The sequence below is a fragment of the Lampetra fluviatilis genome, chromosome 20 (assembly GCF_964198595.1).
Source record: "Lampetra fluviatilis chromosome 20, kcLamFluv1.1, whole genome shotgun sequence".
NCBI classification, from domain to species: Eukaryota; Metazoa; Chordata; class Hyperoartia; order Petromyzontiformes; family Petromyzontidae; genus Lampetra; species Lampetra fluviatilis.
The window spans coordinates 1,262,813-1,289,194 of record NC_136294.1 but is presented as its reverse complement, the minus strand read 5'-3'; the positions used below and the strand labels follow the sequence as shown (position 1 = coordinate 1,289,194).

The 26,382-nt window shown below is 53.8% G+C and overlaps 2 protein-coding genes across 2 annotated transcripts in view; both read left to right on the top strand.

The window, feature by feature from the left end:
- Positions 1-7,760: 7,760 nt before the first annotated feature.
- RDH8 (retinol dehydrogenase 8) lies at positions 7,761-15,888 on the top strand. The gene is made up of 7 exons (XM_078865310.1): positions 7,761-7,868; positions 8,329-8,444; positions 10,131-10,292; positions 11,835-12,014; positions 13,008-13,101; positions 13,769-13,952; positions 14,458-15,888. The coding sequence occupies exons 2-7, from the start codon at positions 8,336-8,338 to the stop codon at positions 14,680-14,682; spliced, it is 954 nt and encodes a 317-aa protein (XP_078721436.1). The 5' UTR covers positions 7,761-7,868; positions 8,329-8,335; the 3' UTR covers positions 14,683-15,888.
- A 9,161-nt stretch (positions 15,889-25,049) lies between these two features.
- DDC (dopa decarboxylase) overlaps positions 25,050-26,382 on the top strand; it is a 30,693-nt gene continuing 29,360 nt past the window's right edge. The window contains exon 1 of the mRNA XM_078865309.1: positions 25,050-25,171. The gene's annotated coding sequence lies outside the window, so the exon portion shown is untranslated. The remainder of the gene's footprint in view (positions 25,172-26,382) is intronic.

Genomic DNA, 26,382 nt, shown 5'->3' with positions numbered 1-26,382 from the left:
TTAAGATTCCCGCTCAACCACGCGGGCGTCGGCCATTACACATATAATTCAAGATGGCGGCACACATCGCGTCTCAGTGAAGCCAGCCGCAACTGTACATTGTGGGACTTTAAGAAGCATTGTCTGTAAGTTCGTTTATGTTCTTATAATATTGGCAATGCTGTTATAATGTTAGAATGACCGTTATAATGATGTAAATGCCTTTATAACGCTGTTAAATTGTTATGATAAATACGAGGCCTAGTTAACAACGAAGCCTGCAACTTTCCTTATTGTGAATGTTACTTGTAATTTAATAAGTCGAGTCAAACTTGTACCCAAGTAACTAACTATATTGTGATCCTGAGAGCAAGGACGACGAAATATCTCATCCACAATTTAGTGTTATGTGTAATACTGTACATTTGGGGTGCAGTGTGATGAATACACGATGTGCCTTTATGTAACACAGCAGCTTATGCTCTTGTATAGTTATTCAGTGGTAATGTAGGGGCCTGGTCCATCCAGGATCTATTGTTATCTAAGACGATGTTATGATGCTGTGGTGTTCATTCATTGTGTTGGTGTTTCCGGGTATTAACAGATGCTGTAATTGTGCTTTTTTCTTACCAGATTTACCTCGTTAAACTCAATAAATGACGTTTGGAGTCGGACATTCATCCTGGCTCTGAGGGTTTATTGGACGCGAGGTTAACTACTCAGCTAGCGGTGCAACGCAGCGCACAGCGAGGCCGAGACAATTTTCAAACACCAAATAGACACCGCTATTAGTGCGAGGCATCAAGTCTGCATTAACCACACGTGCTTGCGGTAAAACATGTGTAATACATCCCGTTCAGACGACGTCTTGACTTCAGAGTTGTTTATTCGTTTTCCCGTTCACAGCCTTCTACCGCATTCACACACTCGGTTCCCTTCCTCCCTCTCCACTCCCTCACGCTGCTGGCTGACAGCGTGAGAGAGACTGCCGCGACCATGGCACCAGCATGGCTTCCCCCTTCGTTCCTCCGCACACTGACCACGTGCTGTCTTTCTCCACCCCTTATAATCCCTGGTCCACGTGATACCACGTAGCCAATCCTCAGTCACACCCCTGGAACTTTCTTAAAGATACTGTCCAGCTCCAGGGCTACGCCCCTGGCTCGACTCCCCATTGGCTGCGGGCTGAGGCCGGCAGAGCCTATCACTATCGCCCAGGTGTAACCTCACATTACACATGCAAACAAGTATGCTTAGATAATGTTCGTATCAAACTTGATTTGGCGCTTTCGTGACTACAGGAATTACTCTTTGGTTATTTTGGTAAAGTCAAGTAGAAAGATAAAATGATAAATTAAATTGTTATTTTCTCTTTCTACGTGACTTTAAATTATTTAAAGTATTTTCTCTTTCTACGTGACTTTACCAAAAGAACCTAAGAGTAATGTTCGTATCCTCCTTAAAAGTGATTGGCCTACATCAGAGACAGCCTCTTTAATGGCGTTGTCTCAAAGGCGCTGCAGCGCAAAGGACGCCAATAGGCAATCTGTACAAGGACGGTGCAAACGCCCAAGCATTAAAAGCTCAGGTTAATCAGTTTTATCTACGGCACCCTGTTTTACCTCCTCTATTATTGCCCACTCTGGCAATAATACAGGAGGCGCTAAGATGTTCAAACACCAAATAGACTAGCCACTACAGAGTGAAGGCCTCCCAAGGCTGGCATCGTCTCTGCGATGTTACAATCGACCTATACAGCAGGTGATGTCTTCGCTGCATCTCCACAGTCGAGTTCCTCTTGGGGGTGTTATCCCCTGTGGCTGCTCTTCCATCATTAGTCTCGACCACCGGTCATCGCCCGGAATAGCGACACGTGCTACCCAGAGCACGCTTTCCTTTCTTACTAGTCAATGTGTCTCTGTCGTGCGTCTGTCCTCTAACACTCGTGCTCCTCTCTCTCCCTCTCTCTGTCTTCCAATGTAGTCCCAACAAGGGTAACGAAACACATTCCTGCGGAGGGAGCTGGTAGGAACGTTGGGTTGCTCGGTCAATGGCCTGGGTCAACGGAGGCGTGGTGTATTTCGCAAATATGGCCGACTGTGAGGGCGGGCACAAGCCAGCGTGAGTAGGTTAAACGTTGAGTTTTATAAGGGCACCACGGGGTGACCATCCCCTCCCCACCTAACCCCACCCCTCCCACCCCCCACCCAGCCCCACCCTCCCCACCCAGCCCCTCCCCACCCACCCCTCCCAGCCCTTCCCCAACCTCCCCTCCCCACCCTCCCCAACCAGCCCCTCCCCACCCTCCCCTCTCCACCCAGCCCCACCCCACCCAGCCCCTCCCCACCCTCCCCTCTCCACCCAGCCCCACCCCTCCCATTTTTGGATGCACGACGGACGGACACAATAATCCCCTGTGGGCTGGTGCAACCAGGTGGTTCCTACCAGTATCAATGATGACTTATCTCTATGACAGGGGGAAGGAAAGAAGCGGCCAAATGTGTAAAAGGCGCGGGGAGGGCCTTTGGGGCATCGACAGGAGCAACCAGCACGGTTTTGCAAGTTCACCTTTGATCTCGCGAGTTAAACTATTTTAACTTCAGTCGTTTTTCTCCTTGAGCAGGCATCGTGCTGGCTGGAACTCGGATGGCTAACCACCATCAGCGCCATCACCGCGCGTGGATTTTTCTCCGCAACGCCTATAGGGCTGAGGAGCCCTGCTCGTGCGCACGTGGTCAGGAGGGAGAGGAGATGGCGCACAGCTGCGTGAAGTGCGCCGAGGAGGGGGGGGGCATCGTGAACGTCACCATAATCATCGTCATCATTATTGTCAACAACAACATAATCTTCGTCGTCATCACCATTGTCAACATCGTCATCGTTGTCAACATAACCATCGTTATCGTCATCATTGTCAACATCATCACTGTCAATATCATCGTCAATGTCAACATCATCGTAATTGTCAACATCATGGTAATTGTCAACATCATCAACATCATCGTCAACATGATCATCGTCATTGTCAACTCTATCATTACCACTACTGTATTCCGTATCATCGTCCGCTATGACATCATCTGCATTACCAAAGACCCCCCATGTAGCCTGTAACAGGCTGTTGGGGCAAGTGCTGTTAGCGAGTAGCACCTATGAAGGCCGACACGGCACACGAGGGGATGGGTGGCCAGCATATCGCCCGGCCGCCTTTGTCTTCCCAGTGGCGATGCTTATACACTCCACCAAGTACTCATTTGAGGCTGAGTCGACCTAGGGGAGGCCCAGCACCGGTTCAGATAATCATCACTGGCGTTGGCCGTGAGCGGGAATCGAACTCGGGTGGTAGCCGGTTTCGTAACACAGCGCGCTAACCGCTGTCATCAATACCACCACCACCATAATCACATCATTTGTAGTAGCAGCAGCTGCAGCACCATAATTATATCTGCTCAACCTCACAATCAAGCATGACAACCACGGTATCACAATTCTCTGCTTATATTCATAACAATCACCGTCACGATCATCAGCAGCTGTCTTCTTCGTCATCGCCACCACCATCACGATTGTCTGAATGCATTGCCTGTTATTGTCATGGATGACTCCAAATGCGGCACTTCTTGGATGAACTTGATTGTCCACAACAACAACAACGCCCAGTGCCCACCACCAGCTCGCTCCGCTCCCTTGCTTCTTTCTCCTGAGCGCCCTCTCCTCCCCCTCTCTCCTCCCTTTCATCTCCCCCCCGCCTCTCTCTCATTCCCTTCCTTCTCACAGATCCCTCTGCACCCTTCTAACAATCCCCGCCTTCTGTCCCTCTTTCAAACCTTCCCATCAATGGCAATCGAGCGAGCCTCGCCATATCTCTCCTTATGCAGTATCGCCCCCTCGTGGCGACTACGGCGTAAACGATATCCATCTCCCCCGCCATGCCCTGACAAAGACGACGTTATCCGAGATGTCGAACATCCTGGACGTTGTTGCCCGCTCGATCCTGACCTCTCACCCCCTACAAGGTGCTGGGCCCAGGGCCTTCTCTCCCACCCGGTACTTCTGATGAAGCGGCCAGGGAAATCGACAAACGAGAATTCAGCCGTCCTCTACCAGGTAACGATCGTGATGATGACGATGGTGATGGCGGTGGACATTGTTGGTGGTGATTGTGGTGGTGACGAATCTATGGAGAGGGTGATTATTATTGTTGTTGTTAGCAATGAAGATGATAACGCTAAGAACAATGATGTCAGAGATTGTGGAGATAATGCCATAACGCCGCTGCTGCTGATAAATGTTTCTTGGTGGTGATGGAGGAAGATGTGACTAAATTCAAGATGTCCTCTCATGTCATGTCATCAGTCATAGATGTATTTATCCAGTATCGGGTGGGAGTGGGTGTGTGGGTGTGAGTTGGTGGGGGGGGTAAGTGGGAGTGTGTGTGTGAGTTGGTGGATGAGTGGGTGGATGGATGGTATAATAGCTACTGTCACACGGCGGTACACTACCGTGTTTAACAGGTAGGGGAGGGAGGGGCTCAAGGCTTTTGTGATATAACGCGGAACGCGCCATCATACTACAGATCGCGCACCCTTATGCAGAAAGGCGCACCGTTACAACGCAGAAAGTCCACCGTTCTAACACGGTTTCTGAGCGGTCGTCGACTGCCTACTTTCCTGAGCTGCGCGGCTGAGCAGTACGAGTTAGTCCACGGCGTGACACAGTCACGCGATGGCGTACATGGTCTATCGCCAAACTTTATCGTGGCACTACTCATATGGATATCGTTTTCGGCTTAAAGCAATTTTTCGCCGAGCGCGGCACTTTTCAGGAACGCATCTACCGCGTTAAACGAGGACTGTGCCCTGCTGCTGGCAAATCCCTGCTCCTACCCGGGGCCTCCCGTCCTATCACGGCAGTGTGGTCCTCAATCCGGGCCCACCAACCCACCGGGCCGACTCCACCTGGTTCCGTTTATCCCGCATGTCGCCACGCTTCGTTTCAGACCACCAACCTGATGGCCGTCACCCGGGGCATTGTGCTCTCGACTGCCGGACCTGTTTGGGGGTTGGGCCCCTGGCGGTGCACGAGGGGTGCACCCCCATTGAGGGGCAAGGGCGGCCCGCAGGCCCCCACGCGCCTCGAGCAGGTGAGCAGCTCCTTGGAGGGGTGGTCCCAATACCCCCACCCTCACCCCCACAGGTCATTGTGTGGATCGGTCAAGTGTGGTGAGTGGCGAACGGTGCCACCCAGCGTGGCGCCCATATTCAACGGTGAGATTTGATAACAAACCTGTGTGAAGATGAAGAGGTGGGTCCAACTATACTACCGCCACCATCGTTGCCATCTGCAAGGTGTTGGGGTTGGGTGGTGCTGAGATATTGTAAAGAATCACGTCGCGTGGTGCGTGGAGGTAAAGATGTTAACTACCTCGCCTGGTATACAGATGGTCGTGGGTTCGATCCTGAGCTGACGCCTGCTGCTGTATATTTGGAATGTTCTCCCAGTGGTCGCGCGGATTTTTCTCCAGGTCCTCAGGGTTTTCCCCTCTACATTCAGAATCAACGTGACTGTATAGTATTTATGCAGCTCAGTGGGCCTTACCTGGTAAAATGAGAACTCATCTTCTTGGTTCTTTCGGTAAAGTCACGTAGAAGGGAAGTAATAAAATAATAAAAATAAAACATAATAAAATATATTATTTTATTAAATAAAACATAATAAAATATTATATTATTTTATTATGTTTTATTTTTATTATTTTATTACTTCCCTTCTACGTGACTTTACCGAAAGAACCAAGAAGATGAATCCCTGCAGTCACGAAAGCTTTAAATCGAAAAATGATAACTGTTTACAGTTTAGTTTAGAAGGCGGCGGCGGCGTCCGTCTTCGCCGTGCCGGGCGGCTCGCCTCCCGCTCGTTGTGGCCGCCGGCGTCGTGATGCCCGAGAGACCGGAGGGAGATGAATCGGAGGCGTGGACATTGGAGGAGAAAATGGAACGAGAGCTGAGAAAGTGGGCAGAGGAGTGCGGGCAAGTGCACGCTTGCAATTACACCGAGAGACGGGGGTAGAAGCGCGCGGATTGGATAACTCGGTGGGTTTGGAGGGAGCGCCTCGCTAGAAGTTGTTGCTGGCCGGTGGCCGAGACGGTGTGTAAACATCGCCACTGGGGAGACAAAGGCGGCCGAGCGTGGTGCTGGCCACCCCACCCCCTCGTGCGTCGTGTCGGCCTTCATAGGTGCCACTCGCTAACAGCACTTGCCCCAACTGTCTGCTAAGGCTATACGGGGGATATTTGTATAAGTGTGTGTGTATATTCTAGATTTGAAGCTTTCGTGACTGCAAGGATTCATATTCTTAGGTTTTTTCGGTGACTTTACCGAAAAAACCTAAGGATATGTGTGTGTATATATCTATGTTCGTTCAAGCAAAAATATCCCCCGTATAGCCTTACCAGATGTTTGGGGCAAGTGCCGTTAGCGAGCACCTATTAAAAGACGACGCCCGGCCGTCTTTGTATCCCCCGTGGTGATGTTTACACACATCCGCACCAGGTTAAGGCTGAGTCAGAATATCGATCTTATCTAGTTTTATTATGCTAGCCAAAGATTTGTTTTTGACCTTCGGATAAAATCAACATTCTCTCTGTATTTTGCAATAAAATGTAATTTTAAGGAGTTGTAACGCGTGGCAAATGCAGTCCAACGTTCATTGCTTTGCACATGGCGTATGCATCGTTGCTCACGCTAAAGTACAGTTCGCATACTTATCAAAGACACGTCACGTAGACAATAACACGAAGCATTAAACATTCAGCATTGCAGGAGCGTGCATCAGACGTAAATTGAAAGATGTGGCCTGTCGGCTTTAACGCTGCAGTTAAACCCTCTACACATCTACGTTTACTGTGATACACAAAGAAATACGGAGAGTTCTCTAGTTCATCACGCCGCAAATGTTGCCGCAAAACGCAACGTATTTATTTTACCGGTTTAAACCGATAACCGCATCGCCGACTTTATGTGAACGAAAATAAAGAAATTCGCCCGTTTTCTCATTGAAAAAAGGTAAATGTCAAAACATCACTGTCCTGGTCACAACAGCAACGTTTGTGGGGAACAATAATAGCCATTTTCTGTACTTTTTAGGCATAAGCAATTACGAAATAACACTTAGTACCCAGGAACAAAAATTATGTTACATATTGTTATGAAACTGTTGATCTCTGCGTGTCGCTCTGCCGCTGTGAACCTCTGTGTATCTTCGTGTGTCTGTGTGTATCTGTGTGTCCGTATATCTGCGTATAATCTGTACCTCTGTGTCTCTGTCTATCTGTGTCTGTCTCTGGGTCGCGCCTGCCGCTGAAGGACTTAGAGTCTCGTGGTGCACGCGGGATTAGGGATTAAAGAGAGAGAGACGCAGATTTAATTTAGCCTCTCTCCGCGTGATGAGGCTTAGCGAGAGAGCGGCGGGAGAGGTAACGGGGAGATTGGGTGAAGTGGAGATGGGAGAAAGAGGGAGGGAGATGGAGCGAATGGAAGAGGGAGGTGAGAGAGAGAGACATTGGAGTGAGACTGGGAAGGAGGGAGGGAGTTAGGAGAACTGGACACCTAGAAAGAGAGAGAAGGGAGCAAGGTGGAGGGATTGATGGAGGGAGGGGTGGGGGGATCAGGGAGGGAGGTAGAGAGGAGAGGCGTAGAGAGGAAGATAGAGGATGGAGGGAGAGAGGGTGGTGGGGAGGAGAGAGGGACACGGGGAGAGAGAGGGGAAGGGTGAGCGACAGAGAGAAGCAGGGCTGATGGGAGCGAGAAGGGCATGAGGGAAACGGCGAAGAGGAGACGGAGGGACCGAGTTCGAGAGAAGGGGGACGGCACGGATGCAGGGGGGAGAGGTAAGATGTGGGAGAGCGAGGCTGGGCTCAGAGAGGCAGGGGACGAGAGGAGGAGAGGTCGTCGTGGAGGGTTGGAGACGGGGGCGGGGGGTGTAGGCAGGCGGCGTCGGGGCAGGAGGTGGCGTGAGTCTAAGCTGCAGAGCTCCCGCTCATCCCCAGGGCAGACTTCTCGCCCCGTGGTCACCCATCGAGTCTGTCACCAAACATCACTCGCGCAGCACAAATCGCCTCTGCCGGTACTAACCACCGACCATCAACCCATCATCACCACTCAGCCAACATCACTACCGGATTCTAACCATCACACACCACCATCACTACCAGCTCCACACCAACATCACACACCACCATCACTACCAGCTCCTAACCACCATCACACGCCACCATCACCGGCACGCGAGCTGGTATCGGGAGTGGAAGTCGCGCGACCTCTCACCCGCTAGTTGGTCCGTGCCACCAGGTCCACCATGGGCAGCACGGACGGCAAGGCCGTGGTGCTCATCACCGGTTGCTCGTCTGGAATCGGACTGGAGCTGGCGGCCAGGATGGCTCAAGATCCCAATAAACGATACACGGGTAAGGATGATGACGACGACGATGACGATATCATCAGTAGCAGCAGCACTATCATCATCAGCAGTACCATCATCATCAGCAGCAGTACCATCAACAGCAGCAGCATTAGTACCATCATCAGCAGCAGCATCAGCTGCAGTACCATCAACATCATCAACAGCAGCAGCCTCATCATCATCAACAACAGCATCAGCAGCATCGCCACTCACCATAATCACTCGGCATCATAGGAATGTCAACACATTCATCAATAACACTGGCCTAAAGTGGAAATGTGTTTGTGTGTATATATTAGATGACGTTTCAGGCAATGGTCCTAATTCATAGGAGAGGGAGAGTAAGGCCAGGGAGCTTGAGCGATTCGTAGACTGCTTCTGCGATAGGAATGGATGCAGCGGCATAATAATGCAATCATCACCGCTGATGACAACCATCATGCCATGTCACGTGTAGGTTGTGATGTGCATTGTTGTGGCTGTTGTCTTGTTGTTGTGGCTGTTTGTTGTTGTGGTTATTGGGTGATTGCTGCTGCTGTTGTGGCTGTTTTGTTGTTATTGTATTTGTTGCTGCTGATGCTGTGGTTGTTGTTCTGTTGTCGTGGCTGTTGTGTTGTTGTGGTGTCTGTTGTTGTTGTTGTGATGCTGCTGCGATTGTTGTGGCCGCTGTTGTGGTAGTTGTGCCAGGAGTTGGACCTAGGAGTTGCGGGTACTTATACTGGCGAGCGATTTGCCGCCGATAAGGGGGCCACCCATTTAGTCGGTACGCAGGAATCTGTCAAAACTTGACCCCTCCCCCACTCCCTGTACGCACGCGAACTTTTTACCCCCCCCACCCCCGAATCCTATAGAACCGCCGATATTTAATACACGCAGAAACTATCAAGGATTAATAATATTCACGTGTTTAAGCAAAGAGAAAGTCCACCACCGGACTATCTAACTCATTTGAAGGCCAATGTAGACAAATTATTATCGAGGATTCACCCCCCCCCCCCCATACGCAAGCGAACGCATTTAGGTTAACCCCCCCTCCCCCCTCCCCCCTCCATGCGTACCGACTGAGTGGATGGCCCCGCAGTGCATTTGACGTGACCCGCGTGCAGTGCGATTACACGCGGCGACGGCTGTTGGATCAGACTCCCCCCCCACCCCTCGCTGGCGTGAGTTGGTGCCGCGTGCGGTCGTGTTAATTACTCATCACCCTCATTGACCCAGACGATGGCGTCGGTAGTGACGTCACGGTCACAACGTGATTCTGCGCTGCTCAGTTGACCGCGGAGGTGCTCATCTTCTCGCCGAGGCAGTCAGAGAAACTCCACATTCCCATAGCGGGGGCGAGTCCATCCGTGGGACAACCACTGCTGACTTCCCAATAAAGTTGTGAAAATGTTATCGAACTCGGAGTGATGATGGGCTGAGTCAACCCCCCCAATCAGGATGTGAACTCGCAACCTTCCGATTGCTAGCCACTCGCTCGGTCGATGAGCCACCTGACCGGTTGATGGTGCTGATGATGCTGATTATGGTGCTGATGATAGTCCTGCTGATGGTGATTGAGCTGATGATGATGGTGCCGATGACGGTGCTGTTGATAGTGGTGATGGTGCTGCTTATTATGATAGTGATGATGATGGTGCTGCTGATGATGATGGTGCTGATGGTGCTGATGATGGTGCTGCCGGGACAGTGATCGCCACGATGCGGAGTCTGGAGAAGCGCGGCGCGCTCGAGGAGGCTGCGGGAGCGGCGCTCGGCTCCTCGCTGCTCGTGCAGCAGCTGGACGTGTGCAGCGACGACTCGGTGCGGGACTGCCTGGCTGCCGTGCCGGGAGGTCGTGTGGACGTGCTGGGTGCGAGCCCCCCACCGACCCCCCCCCCCACCCACCACAATCATGCCGACAGCCTGGCTCTAGCACGACTATGCAGCCAGACGAATAGCAACTTAATACCATCAGTCTGTCACTGCCATGAACACCGCCGCCCCATCAGTAGCGACCCACCACCAGCCTGCACCGAACATCTTCAAGTGACACTTATCCCCGATACAAAGACAACCACCCCCCATATAGCCTTAACAGATTGCTAGGGGCAAGTGCTGTGAGCGAGCAGCAACCTATGAAGGCCGGCAGGTTGGTGGCGAGCACCACGCCCGGCCGCCTTTGTCTCCCTCGTGGCAACGTTTGCACATCACACCAAGGTACCCAATTTGTGGCTTGGTCGACCTAGGGGAGGCCCAGGACCGGTTCGAGATAGCTGCCACTGGTGTTGGCCGTGATTCGGGAGAATCGACCTCGAGTCGCCGAGCTCAGTGCGGTGCGCCAACCTCGAGAGCGCGGCCGTGCACAGCGACACGGCTCAGCCGCGATGGCCGTGAGCACCACTCGGACGCGGATTTCACGACGCGACTCGCGCTACCGCTGCCCACATCCTTCAGCTACTCTGAGGAATGACACGGGAACACGACACCACCGATACCACCGCCAGCATCACCGACGACACGGCAGTGACACCGTCACACGGACCACACCGCCAGCCCGGGCAGCACTAAAACTCTCCCACTTAGGGGATCAATTCACACTTCACACTGCCGGCCACAAAAACATTAACCCCCCCCCCCGGCCCCCTACTCCCTAACACATCCACGCTACCCCTAGCACTGCCATCATCAATTAACCCCGAAACCACCCACCACGCTCTCGGTAACCTTGCCGCCACTTTACCCCTCGCGCCCAGGATACCCTCCCAACGTAAAATCAACACCACCACCCATCGTCACCTTACCCAGCGCCTACCATCCACCTCGCCATGTGTTCATCCCATCATCATTACAACCACTTTGCTCTCAGCACTCTGCCACCCCCCCCCCCCCCCCCACGTCTCTGTAACTGTGCAGTGTCGCCAGACTGCCCCTTACACCACCACCCGTCTGCTCACACCACCACCTTGACCATGATAATCACGTTCAGCTTCGTATTGCGTCGTTGTCCGTGCACATCACATTTCACGAGGAACCACAAACGAGCTGGAAGGTAGCCACTCGGCAGCGAGCCGGCGCTACCAACAAGTGACCAAGCTCTGCAGTCCGATGTTTTAAGAAATATCATTCATGTTTATGCTTTACTTGCCGTGCCTGCCTGTCCATCTGCCTAGAGGCCTGCCTGTCTGCATGCCACCCCATGTCTGTCTGCCATCCCACTATCTGCCTGACTGCCTTTCTGCCTACATCTCACGTCTCTCCACGTGACTGCTTTCTCGGCACATCCCTTTTGCCGTCCATCTGTCCATCCATCCATCTCTTCATCCATAATCCATTTGTTTCATACGTCCGTCCATTGTTGTCTATCTACCATTTTTCTTCCCCGTCCATCCTCTGTCCGTGCGCGCTCGTGCAGTGAACAACGCGGGCGTGGGTCTCATCGGTCCCGTGGAGGGCCAGACCATGGAGGCGATCAAGGCCGTGTTCGACACCAACTTCTTCGGCGTCGTGCGGATGATCAAGGCCGTGCTGCCCGACATGAAGCGCCGGCGCAGTGGCCACATCGTGGTCATCAGCAGCGTCATGGGCCTGCAGGGTGCGCTCCGCTACCACCGGGCCTCGCGCGCCGACACGGGCCTACCACAGGGCCACAGAGCGAGTGTGGCGGTGGTGGGAGGGGGCGGCTATGAGACACCCAGAAAGGTTCTGGACAAACAGTGGACGGCGTCCGCTAGTCCACGTTTTATCGCTCCCTTCGGCAAGGGCTGGGTCTGCTCTTTGCAGCACCACCGTCACCACTACCAGCAGTCGACTATTTCTGGGGTTACCGGCAGGGTCATCACCCATCGCCACACGCTGCGCACGGCTGTTTTGGCAAATTCGGACAACGACGAACCGTTGTGTGCATGCATGTACATTGAACTTCTTTTACGCCGTACGTGGCCAACCGTGCTAATCGGAGGTGCGGGGGGAATACAAAGTGAAGCCTCTTTTCCCAGCAGTGGCGTGAGTGTGAGCGAGCAATCTTTTCAGTAATTCTTCAACGGGCCGGTGATAAGTGGAGCAGAGGTGCCGGCATTTATCCAAGGGTCTCCCTCATCTCACCAGGGCGACCGAGTGACTGATTGACCTCTCTGTGTGTGCATGTTCGAGTGTGTTCACAAAGGTGGCCGGGCGTGGATGCTGGCCACCCACCCCCTCGTGTGCCGTGCCGGCCTTCATGTGCTACTCGCTAACAGCACTTGCCCCAACAGTCTGTTAAGGCTACGCCAGGGAACTTTGTCTTTTTGTGTTAAAAGTGTACCTAGCATGACACAAGCGTCGTGATGACGTCACCACCGCAGAGCGGTTGTTGTTGTGTTCATGTGTGTGTGTGTGTGTGTGTTCATGTGTGTGTGTTCATGTGTGTTGTGCGTGTGTTCATATCTGTATCCGTGTGTGTGTTCATGTGTGTCTGTTCATGTATGTATGTATGTTTGTGTGTGTGTTCATGTGTGTCTGTTCATGTATGTATGTTCGTGTGTGTGTTCATGTGTTTTGTGTGTTCATGTGTTTTGTGTGTGTTCATGTGTGTGTGTGTCCCGCTCAGCCGTGGTGTTCAACGATGTCTACGCGGCCTCAAAGTTCGCCGTGGAGGGATTCTGCGAGGCGCTCGCCATGCAGTTGGCCAAATTCGACATCCAGTGAGTGGAGCGGCCTCGCCCAGGGCCGGAGGCGTGCCTCCTGCACAACGTAGGAGGCCTCGATATGAACTCTCGTTCACTGGCGGATAAAATATTCATGTATAGAGAGGAATGCAGAACTTGGGGGAAGGGGAATTTGGCACCTGATTCTTATCGAACTCGGGTCACCGGGTGCGCTAACCACTACAATACCGCTCCCTCACACTATTAACATCACCACAAAAAAAGATCCCCTGTATAGCCTTAACAGACTATTGGGGCAAGTGCTGTTAGCGAGCACCTGTGAAGGCGGGCACGGCACAAGAGGGGCTTGGGTGGTCAGCACAACGCCCGGCCGCTTTTGTCTCCCGGGTGGCGATGTTTAAACACCACACCAGGTTCTCATTTGAGGCTGAGTCGACCTAGCAGAGGCCCAGATCCGATTCACATAATCGTCACTGGTGTTGGTGGTAGCGAGCGGGAATCGAACCCGGGTCGGCCGGGTTCGTAGCGCAGCGCGCTAACCGCTACACCCCCGCTCACCACACAAACACTCTCACCAGACACACCGCTCCCCACACACTCACCAGACACACCACCACCACACCATCAACACCACCATCACCACCATCACCACAACCACCACCACCACCGCTGATGAGTCCCACGGTGGCGGTGTCGTCGTCAGCGTGACGCTGGTGGAGCCGGGCCCCGTGCACACCAAGTTCGAGACGAAGCTCATGGCCGACGCGGCCCGCGAGGAGTTCGTGGGCGTGGACGCCGAGACGCTGCGGCTCTTCCGCGACGTCTACCTCCCGGCGTCGCGCGACATCTTCCGGACGCTCGGCCAGACGCCCAGCGACGTCGTGAAGGTCACCACCACCTGGCCGCCACTTTACGCGCTGCAGAGTTTGAGCCGGGAGCGGCGCAATGAATGAGTAACGAAGCACACGTTTCACGATTCGATCGAGGCGTCAGATCATTACCGAGCAATTTGCCGAATCGCTCGTGGCGAATGAAGTCGCTCGCCCCTCGTGCCGCTGCTCCTCGGGGGTCGGAGGATGATGTTGGCTCACCGCGTGGCTCCACATACCACGACAAGGCGAGGGGGGGGGGGGTCGCGTTTGCAGAGGCGGCGTCCGCCAGCTCGTGGTCGTTCTCTGAGCCCGAAACCAATCCTCACCCCCCCCTCCCCCCCTCCCCCCCTCCCAGGCCGCGGCGACGGCGCGTTAATAGGATAGATCTCTGGTGCTGGCTCTCCACGGCACGGCAGTGGAACAAATAAGCCAGCCCGGAACCGCGATTGCCCGGCTCGGATGTGCCAGCGTAAAAGGACCAAAACATTCTTCCTCATCCCCCCCCCCTCCCACCGCGCAGGCCGTGATGAGGGTGATCGGCAAGGAGCGCCCCCCGTTCCGCTACCAGACGAATCCGCTGTACACGCCGCTCACGGCGCTGCGGCAGGCCGACGACACGGGGCAGCTCTCGGTGCAGACGTTCTACCGGCTGCTCTTCCGCCACGGCGCCGTCTTCCGCGCGTCGCTCGCCGCGCTGCGCTGCCTCACCTGCAGCTGCTGCCGCGCCGCTCACTCAGACGCGTGACAGCTCACCTGGCGGGGGGGGTGGTAGAGTGGAGTGACCGGCGCGGTGAAGTATAGTTAAATAAAGCCCCCCCCCCCACAGAAGTAGGGAGGCTAACTTAAGATTTTGTAACTGTGTATGTTGAACTTCTTTCGCACCGTACGTAGCCGACCGCGCTGTCGGCGAGCGGTTTACCCAATACCACACGCAGTCTTTGCGATCCCGCCGATGTGTCTGACTTGAGGAGTTCACCACCGATTGTCCGAGCGCAGGCGAGGTCGTCGCTTTCGCGTGCCCGATGAGTGGTGCGCGTGCCCGATGAGTGGTGCGCGTGCACGTGTGACCCACGTGACGTAGAGGGGGAGCGGTGGCGCAGCGGTCGTGAACCGGTGAAAACGATTTTAATTCCTGCTCACGGCCAACACAAAATCTAACCCAAAAAAATATTCTAACCCAAAAACCTCTATGATTATACCGACTATAATCACCCAGGAATGTCCTTAACGCTCGTGACGTCACTCCACGTCGACCAGTCCCCCTCATTAATAATCATGAGCAGGTGACGTCCTCCAAATGGACACCCCCCCCCCCCCCAATTCATAATAATTAGCGGCTGACGTCACCACATGGGGGGGCGAGGCACCTCCCCCCTCGGCGTCAACTCACAACCCGCACTACAAAGGCAGAACCCTCACGTCACGCGATCTCCGTCACGCTGCTGTTGAGACATCGAAGTAAAAAGGACGTCATGCAGAAAAAGGGATTATAACCTTTAAATGAAATAGGTCTGTCACCGCGCCCTTACAAATTGATGCAATGACTATCTCACGTCGCGGTCTGCTTTGCGCTTGCAAGTTTCAGACTTACTGCAAGACACCCGTCCTGGGACGGGCTAAAGGCCCCTGGATAATATTGGTCGCGAAAGCCAACACGTTGAACTGGCCAACACCATCGTGAGAGGTGGCGGTGGCAGACTGTGAAGGACTTCATCCAGCAGTGGATTGACCATGACTGACGATGCCAGCCATCCACGCGCTCAGGCAGCCAAAGGCAATACAGTACTGTGTATACTTTAATTGCTTACGGTCCTTGACTTAAGCAGGTGAGAAACGTGTCAGATAAATGTAATCCTGTTGTACACTTACTTACCGGGAAATCAAATGAAAGTGCTTTTTGACGCGTGCGTCTGTCCGGTTCACTAAAGTCCCCAAGTGCATGCGTGTGATGAGACCCAAGTGTTGATGGCAAATAAAAGTTTAAATAAAACCGAACCACATTTCTGGGAGTCGTGGGACCTTTTTGCTGTTATCAAAGTATACAAAATAAGAATAGGTTTTACCCTTTATGGCAACATTTGATGACCTGTTTCATTGGCAGAAAGGATAAAACCTATCCTTATTCAGCATTTTCTTGCCGTGGTTCCACCTGATGAAGATTACTCGTGTTGCTATCGAAACGTCGTGATTTGTTTTATTTCTACCCACGTGACTTTACCGAAAGAACCAAAGAGTATGGATTCCTGCAGTCACGAAAGCTCCACTCGGCTCACTAGCCCCCGCCCACTCGGCTCACTAGCCCCCGCCCACTCGGCTCACTAGCCCCCGCCCACTCGGCTCACTAGCCCCCGCCCACTCGGCTCACTAGCCCCCGCCCACTCGGCTCACTAGCCCCCGCCCACTCGGCTCACTAGCCCCCGCCCACTCGGCTCACTAGCCCCCGCCCACTCGGCTCACTAGCCCCCGCCCACTCGGCTCACTAGCCCCCGCCCACTCGGCTCACTAGCCACGCCCACACGGCGAGTGGCCCCGCCCACCACACCTGGCCACGCGGTGACTGTCGTAACGGAGGCCGCGGGACCACATTTCATTGATGCCACTCGAATATCCGCGTTAGTGCGGTTGACGGATAATATATATTTCTGTGGGCTGTTCCCAGACGGCGGGCTTCACGAGGCCACGGGCTCCGTGTGAAGTGGAGTTGTGATGATGATTGTGGTGGTGTGGTTTCTATATTATTGCCGGTGAGGATGATGATGATGACGACAGTCAATCACGTACGTACTTTACAATTGTGGTTTATATTTCATGATCATGATGTTGATGATGGAATTTCTCAGTGATGGTGGTGGTCCTAATCAATGAGAATCATGAAAACAGAAATTAGCAATATGATGAACTAAAATGCTAAGTTTTAACTATGGATGATGGCGATAACGATGACGGAAGTCAACATTGAGGATAATTATTGAAAGTCATACACGATGATGATGATAATAATGGCGACTGAAGCCTACGGTGATGATGAAGGTTTCCAACACAAGCGGACACAGCCGCTCATCGCGAGGAATTAAGGCCACGCCGCGCATAATTAATTTCATCTCGATTATAGCCAAGATAAGGAACCCTAATCCTGACAGCGTGTTGACTAGGAACCTCTGAGACAGAGGAGTGGAGAGACGAGGGCTTAAAGGGATTGCCTTCTGTCGTTAATTCGTCACTTGCAGATAACAGGAACGAGCGAGCGAGCAGGTGAATAGGTGAGCGAGTGGGTGAGCGTGTAGGGCAATGGATGAGTGGGTGAGTTGGTGAGTGTGCGTGGGGCAGTGGATGGGTGACGGAATGAGCGGGTGAGGAATAGGTGAGGGGCGGGTGAGGAATAGGTGAGGGGTGGGAGAATGATTGAATGGTTCTCGTGAGGTCAACTGATAAGAGGGTGGGTGAGTGAGTTGTGAGACAAACAGTGAAAGGGTGAGTTGGTGAGATCGTTGGCGAGTGAGAGGCTGCGTTGGTGAGAAAGTCGCTGGGTGGGTGAGTGAGAAGGTTGATTATTTAATTTATTATTTTCTCTTTATACGTGACTTTACCGAAAGAACCAAAGAGTAAGGTTGATGGGCGCGATGGGCTGGCTGTTCGTCGGCGACTGGACTCGCTCTGGCCGTGAAGTTGGCCAACCACGAATGGAAGAGGTCCACAGGTGTGAGAGAGAGAGGGTGTGGGGCAGAGAACCCCGCCTGGCAGTGGCGCAGCGGTGAGGCTCGCGCCCCGCAGCCAGAGGCCGCCTGGGTTCGATCCCCGTATCCGGCGGCTTTTCTGTGTTGCGTTTGTTTGTTCTCCCTACTGTCCAGCAGGGCGTGTGTTGTTGTTAGTGCGCTGCGAACCTGGCGACCCGGGTTCGATTCCCGCTCACGGCTAACACCAGTGACGATTATCTGAACCGGTCCTGAGGCGTCCCCTAGGTCGACTCGGCCTCAATCGAGTACGTGGTGTTTTAACATCACCACTGGGGAGACAAAGGCGGCCGGGCGAGGTGCTGGCTACCCACGCCCTCCGGCCTCCATAGGTGCTACTCGTTAACATCACCTGTCCCAACAGACCGTTAAGGCTGTACGGAGATGTTTGTATGTGAGAGTGCGTGGAATTTGTATGTTCTACCGCAGCTCTGCGGAGTTTGTGCAGTTTGTATATTTCCCACTGACCTCCATGGGGTTTCCTCCAGGCTCTCCGGCTTCCTCCCGTAAGTTAAACAAAAGCCGTACAATGTCAATGCAACTGGTCATGGTGAGACCAAAACATCTCAATGCTGAAATATCACCGGCACGTGTCTCCATTTACATCACTGCTGCTACTGCTGTGAGCACTGCAGCAGCTGTTGCTACTGCTGCTGTGAGCACTGCAGTCACAGCAGCTACTGCTGCCGAGGTACGTATGTACGTACACGTGGGAACTTCTTTCGCACCGTACGTAGGCAACCGTGCTAATCGGAGGTGCGACAGTCGTCGAAATTGTATGTTACCAGCAAACCTCGCGTCCTTTGGACGTGACCGTCAAACCATCGGTCCGACCGTCAATCCGACCATTGCGCCAGCCAGCAAAACTTGTTTTTAAAATAATCTATTAATGGCATCGGTGATGCAGGCGGTGCAGCCTGCACGCAAGCAGTGCCAGCTGATGGGCTTACACTTGTGTGTGTGTGTGTGGGCGGTGCCGGCGCGGCACATGACAACGTAGAATTTGTTTGAAAAGTTAAACGGATTACGCTCTTGAAGAGACGCGATAATCTTACCGCACGAGCCAGGCCAGAGTAAACGGCAGGCCGTGTGTAGATGTCATGCGAAAGGTGAGATGGTGGGGCAACCTGGGGTGAGTGACGCACCCCTCATCACGCACCCCAGGGTACGTACGGTGCGCGTGTGTCCGCGCATCAAATTCCAAGATGTTCCGACATTCACTCACAAATTACCCAATCGCGTGAAGCCACGCGGGCAACATCGCCCCCTGCCGGCAGACTTCGCGCCCCATTCGCTGGCCGGCGCCACGCGGCGCCCGCACAGGGAGAGCTGCCGCTAGGGGGTCGTGGGGTCCCCACCCCCCCGCCGCTACCGCAGGGGGCCTCGAGACGTACAGCGTGGGAGACGCGGCATATCAATATTAAGTCATTGGCTCTCAAGCTGGCGTGCACGCACCCTCTGGGGGGCACTGCTGGATGGAGATGGTGAGATGGTGGGGCAACCTGGGGTGCGTGATGCCCTTTCATCACGCACCCCAGGGTAAATTAAAAAAACACGTAAATATAAAAACACATTTTTTTACTTGCATAGTAATGTAATTGTATTTTTTCATTTCCTATACAGCCAGATAATACGACAAATCGCTAACCTTAAACACCCAGTCGTTCATAAAAGTTTAAGGCAGTATAGCACTATAGTAATAGAGCAAGTGCAGAATCACTGAAACGGAATTGATAGCTTGAAAGCATTTAGCGCGGAGCCCGTGAAAGTGCGGGGCCCGTAGCTACTACATATGTAGTAGCTACTTGTGCTACAAGGACAATCCGGCACTGCCTGGGGGTGCGAGACGTGGGCATATACTTTTTTTTGGACGGTAAATCATCGAAACACAAATTAAGCACGGGCTATACGTGAGTACAACTTGCCTTGTTTCACCAAGCCCTGTGTATACTCACATTGTACATTGGTTCTTAACGATGGAGACCCAAAGGGGCGCAAGGCTGCCGTCAAGGTTAAGAACCACTTTGCGAAGCGACGACGTTGGGTAATGATCATGATCGACGACGACAATAGTAATAATGTGGAGACGTCATCCAGCAGTGGCTAGAACCTGGCACACGACGATGCCTCCTTCGCCTGCGCGCGTGGGAGAGCGCTGACCGCGAGGGTGGCGAGTGCCGAGAAGCCAGAAGCACCCCCCTCCTCTACAAAGCCCCCCCCCCTCCTCTACAAAGCCCCCCCCCCTCCTCTACAAAGCCCCCCCCCCTCCTCTACAAAGCCCCCCCCCCTCCTCTACAAAGCCCCCCCCCCTCCTCTACAAAGCCCCCCCCCTCCTCTACAAAGCCCCCCCCTCCTCTACAAAGCCCCCCCCTCCTCTACAAAGCCCCCCCCTCCTCTACAAAGCCCCCCCCTCCTCTACAAAGCCCCCCCCTCCTCTACAAAGCCCCCCCTCCTCTACAAAGCCCCCCCTCCTCTACAAAGCCCCCCCTCCTCTACAAAGCCCCCCCCCCTCCCTCTACAAAGCCCCCCCCTCCTCTACAAAGCCCCCCCCTCCTCTACAAAGCCCCCCCCCTCCTCTACAAAGCCCCCCCCCCTCCTCTACAAAGCCCCCCCCCTCCTCTACAAAGCCCCCCCCCTCCTCTACAAAGCCCCCCCCTCCTCTACAAAGCCCCCCCCTCCTCTACAAAGCCCCCCCCCTCCTCTACAAAGCCCCCCCCTCCTCTACAAAGCCCCCCCCTCCTCTACAAAGCCCCCCCTCCTCTACAAAGCCCCCCCTCCTCTACAAAGCCCCCCCTCCTCTACAAAGCCCCCCCTCCTCTACAAAGCCCCCCCCTCCTCTACAAAGCCCCCCCCTCCTCTACAAAGCCCCCCCCCTCCCTCTACAAAGCCCCCCCCTCCCTCTACAAAGCCCCCCCCTCCCCTCTACAAAGCCCCCCCCCCTCCTCTACAAAGCCCCCCCTCCTCTACAAAGCCCCCCCTCCTATACAAAGCCCCCCCTCCTATACAAAGCCCCCCCTCCTCTACAAAGCCCCCCCCCCCTCCTCTACAAAGCCCCCCCCCTCAACACCCCCCCCCCTCCACCAACACCCCCCTCCTCTACAACAAACACCCCCCCCTACAACACCCCCTTCGCGGCCCTCAAGCACGCCGACCCCCACGGTGGCGAGCCGGCCATCGAGACCTTCACCGAGACGATCTCCCAGCTTGGCCGCCTCTCCCAGGCCAGCGTGCACGGTCTGCGAGCTGGACAGGGCTAGGGGCCCTCTCGCTCTCCCCTCGTCCGCTGTGGTCCACTGCTGCCACGCATCCATCCATCCCCAGGTGGTCCTCCACAGATTGTGGCCATCGAGACCTCTGGGTACCCAGTGCCACCGCCCTCCCACAGAGAGCCTAAAAACGCACGATCAGGTGGAGTGAAAATGCGACAGAAGTTCGCCATATCTGCATTGACAGCGATGTCCTCCTGCTCAAATGATTATTAAGGCATTTGGTGCTCATCGCCTCTATATCTGTATACAGCCCTTGATCTAATGGTAGAAATTCCACATTTATATGGCGGGGCAAGTCTTAACTATATTACAGCCACTATGATGAAATGCACTGTTCATCACGTGACAACGTCATCAATTGTCTGTCGGGTGGAGGAGGGCTTACGACACAACATTTGACTTGGGCAGCGATCTCGTCCAAGACGCGATTATGAACTGAACAAAATGCGCACACGGTCTCTGACGTTGGGCAAGCCATCGCTATGCTGAAAGATCGACCTCAAATCATTCACTCGGGCTCACACCAACAGCCGCAGTAGCAGTGGCGGCAGATCGCCCCCCCCCTACAGCGAGAACGTTGCAGGGCCCTCCCGACGAAAGAGGTGACACTCAGCGAAGCGTTCCTTGGCGAAATCAACAGTAATAATAATAATAATTGTAAAAAAATTAAAATTCGTGCAGCGAAACGTCAGAAATCGTGCCGAGCAGCACGCAGCACGACCGATGGCAAGGTCTGTAGAAAAAAAATAAAATCTGGCCAGGTTGGCAAGCAAATGTTTGTTTTAATAAAACACACAAACCTAATGCCGCGGTTTGTGTGAGCGCTTTAAAAAAAAAATCACCCGAGGCTCGCTTAATCCGTCTCGTGGTGGAAATGAAGCCCCATTCAAATCGTGGTTTTCACGTCGATGTTGATCTCTCACGCACAGACAAACACGTGCGAGTGCGTAGAGACGAAGGTCCCCCGTATAGCCTCTACCAGAAGATTTGGGCAAGTGCTGTTCGCGGACACGGCACACGAGGGTGGGTGGTCAGCACCACGCACGGCCGCCTTTGTCTCCCCAGTGGCGATGTTTACGCACCGAACCAGGTACTCATTTGAGGCCGAGTCGACCTAGGGGACGCCCAGGACAGGTTCCAATAAAAATTTGCACGGGTGTTGGCCGTGGACGGGACTCGAACTCGGGTATCTCACCTTTGCCGGCTCCGTGTCTCCCTGGACATTATCAACCGGAATTCGGCTATCTCCGTCCACCTTCATTTTTTGATAGAACTGATTTTGTGTGCGTTTAGTTCTTGTCCTTCCCCGCACCTCCCATAAGCAAGGTTGAATGCGTACGGTGCGAAAAAAGGTTCAACATACATCAGGTGTGTAAAATAATAATAGTAGGCGTTTCACCCTTTCTGGCAATTTAACAGGAGATGTTCAGGTGCTCCAACATCAAATCGATACTTTAGCAAGGAACCAAGCCTGCATTCACCACGCATGATTTTTGTGATGAAAATGTTAAATTCGCATGCTCTGATAATGTATGAATTGCCTTTGAAACCGATTGGCCTACACCAGAAATGTATTGATGGCCTCGTCTCACTAGCAGTGTCAGCCCAGAGAACAACACCAAACGGCGAAGAGTAAAAGGGCAATGCCACGTGCATGAGAACATCTATAGGTCGTGGTGAGCAGCTCTATCATGGGATACCTTTTTTCGAACGTAATTTGTCGAACATCTTAACACCTCCCGTGTTATTCCCAGCAAGGGTAAACATTCGGTTCTTTCATTCTTTGATACTGGCAACAACAAAGGTCCCCCCCGTGATGTGCGACACGACATCACGTTGCCGCAGTGGCAGGAGTCATCACCGGCCGTCGGTGGCGCAGTGCGACCGGCGGCCGATAGGCGGCGCCCAGGGCACGGGAGTCGTGGCACCGGTTCAGAGATCACTCGTCAGCCGCCATGTCCGGCCGTGAGCCAGAGGTCGCAACCGGGTACCCGATACCCGTACCCTACCCGATACCCGACTACCCGTACCCGGCTACCCGATGGGTAGCCGTTTGCGACCCTGGTGCGGCTGGGTACGGGTAGGCCGTGAGTCACTGGTGAATAACCGTTTGTCACTCATTTCGGGTAGGGTACGGGTAGGGAACGGGAACCCGTACCTGGCCGGGTACGGGTACCCATTTGCGACCCTGGTGCGGCCCCGTACGGGTACGAGTAAGGAATCAAAACCCGTTTCCGACCTCTGCCGTGAGCCCAAGTCAATGGAACTGCGCAGTGCACAAAACCACTGCGCCACCGCGCCCCCAGACGATCGCAGAAACACAAAAGACAAAGGTCCCCCGTATAGCCTGTAACAGATTGAGGCAGGTGCTGTTAGCGAGCGCCTATGAAGGCCGGCAGGGCAAACGAAGGGATGGGTGGCCAGAACCACGCCCGGCTGCATTCGTCTCCCCAGTGGCGAGGTTTCCACACCGAACCAGGTACTCATTTGAGGCAGAGTCGACCTCGGGGAAGCCCTGACCGGTTCAGATAACTCGTCACTGGTGTTGGCCGTGAGCGGGAATTGAACTCGGGACGCCGGATTCGTAGCGCAGCAAGCCAGCCGCTACACTATAGCTCAAAACAAACACGTACTCCCTCCACAGTGTCAGGCGATGGCCCTTCTTTACAGCAACAGGGCACAGACAAGGTGAAGAGCGAGACGGGACATGCAGAGAAACAGACATAGAGGTACAGCAGAGAGACAGACAGACGGACATGCAAAGCAACAGGCAGGCAGAGAGGTGTAGATGCCACCTATTGTCAGCAGCTCCACGTGCCCTTCATCTCTCCACACAGCCGCCAGTCCGACCATCCATCCATCTATCCATTTCCCACTTCATTTATGAATCCGTCTGTTCGTTCATACACCTATCCATCCGTCTGTCTCGTGATTTATAGACACATCCGGCCACCCACCCATCAAGCCCTCCACACATCCAGCCATCCACCCACCCATCCAGCCATCCACCCACCCATCCATTTGCACAAATGTAGTGTACTAATTCAGAGACACTCATAGAAGGCATTACCCCTCTTGTTTTTTCCGGATCTCACAGCCTTAGGGGATAACTCCATACCGGATCGGGACAGCCAACATGCTTCCAGACCTACAGCTTGAAGAGGCGCCGACCACGACGCCAGAAGCATGACAAGTTCCATTCCCGATGGCAGCAACCCCGACTGGAAGTCAGAGCTCCCCTTTTATCCTCCCCAGCGTGGCCAGGCTCCGCCCTCGGCCACGCCCCCTTCTGGATCCCCCAGAAGGCTCCGGGCTTGGCCCACGGGTCCAACTGGTAGAACGGGCTGCTTCCCCCAATTCCATTGTCTACCAATCTCCAGCGCCACGCGCTCCAGTGACTCATTCAATGTCACTGCAAATACATTAATTTTAGCGGCCCACCCAATAAACTACCCATCCACTTATTCACTCACCCATCCACCCACTGTGACAATCCACCCACTCACCCATGTACGCATCCACTCATCCACGAACCCACCCAGCAACCCTGACATGCTGTCTACCCATTCTTCACTTCCTCCCTATATTGGTCCTGCACAGTACCACTGCACCGTGGATAGAGGATCGACATATCGACTCACCCATCCATCCACCTATCCACACATTCTAACACAATTTCACTCACCCATCTATACACACATCCACCCATCCATCATCCCACCAAATCAACCACATATGCATCCACCCACCAATCCGTCCACCCATACGCTCATAATCAACGTATTCGTCCACTCATCGACCTACACACCCACTCACAAATCTATGCATCCATCCATCCACCCATCCACTCACCCTCTTATAGTCTACTCATCATTCCATCAAGGATCCATCTACCAATTAATCCACTAATTCATCCATTCACCCATCCAACCACACTCTCACCGATCTATGCATCCATCCAGCCATCCACTCGCCCGCCCGTCCACTCGTCCTTCCATACCTTCCATAAACCCACCCACCCACCTACCCTGTCATTTACCCATGCACCCCAAACCCCACCCACCCTTCCCACCCCTCCCTCGACCGACCCTTGGCTCCGTTCCGCACACGCGCACTGCTCTCTCACCCCCCCCCCCCCTGGGCTATCAACATCTGGGGGCGGCGCGCGAGCACTCAGTCGCGTTGCACGAGGCGCGAGCGAGACTCGGGGCTTCCTGCGAGCGCCGCCACTCAGGTGAGTCCGAGGAATCGGATCAAGCCTCCGACCACACACAGAGAGCGCGAGTGCTCATTACGCAACGGTCTATTGTCTCGTTGTCAGAATTTGAATCCGCACTGAGACCGGATGAATCCGATGAGCTGTGAAGCTCTTTCTTTCGCAAGATGTTCCGTAGGGGCGGGTCAGCGATTTGCTCGTCCACGCTGGCACAGACGTCTTGGATAATCGGCGGCGGCAGCAGCGGCACTTTACCTCCACCGCAACACGACCTGCTGATCCGCTCACCGCGGTCTACCCATTTGTACCGTCAGCTGTGGGCTGGACAGAGGCGGCGGCGGAGAAGGATTAAGCGGCTGTCCCGAATTAATCCACCGTCGCGCAGGGAGGTCGAATCGGCAACTTGTGGATTGCAAAGGCATCCTGATATCCATCACACCGGGGCAGCGTCCCGTGCACATACAGCTCGTGTTGCATTGTCGCTGCATGCAAAACTGTGGGTCCCCATGCGAGTCTGTGTTCGTTCATGATGCGAGTCTATGTGAGTCTGTGGTGCTCGCCGTGACCCAATGGGTGTTCATGTGAGACGATGGACCTCTATGTGAGTCTATGGGTCTCTTTGGGAGTGTGTGGGTCTATGGGTCTCTATGTGAGTGCTGGTCTCTTTGGGAGTGTGTATGAGTCTATGGGTCTCTGTGTGAGTATGCTGGTCTCTGGGAGTTTGTGAGTCTATCGGTCTCTATGGTAGTGTGTGTGAGTCTATGAGTCTCTGTGTGAGATAGCGTGTCTCTTTGGGAGTGTGTGTGGGTCTATGGGTCTCTATGTGAGTGTGCTGGTCTCTATGGGAGTGTGTGTGAGTCTATGGGTCTCTGTGTGAGTGTTGGTCTCTTTGGGAGTGTGAATGAATCTATGGGTTTCTGTGTGAGTAGGCTGGTCTCTGTAGGAGTGTGTGAGTCTATGGGTCTCTCTATGAGTGTTGGTCTCTTTGGGAGTGTGTGAGTCTATGGGTTTCTGTGTGAGTAGGCTGGTCTCTTTGGGAGTGTGTGAGTCTATGGGTCTCTATGTGAGTAGGCTGGTCTCTGTAGGAGTGTGTGAGTCTATGGGTCTCTGTGTGAGTGTTGGTCTCTTTGGGAGTGTGAATGAATCTATGGGTTTCTGTGTGAGTAGGCTGGTCTCTGTAGGAGCGTGTGAGTCTATGGGTCTCTATGTGAGTGTTGGTCTCTTTGGGA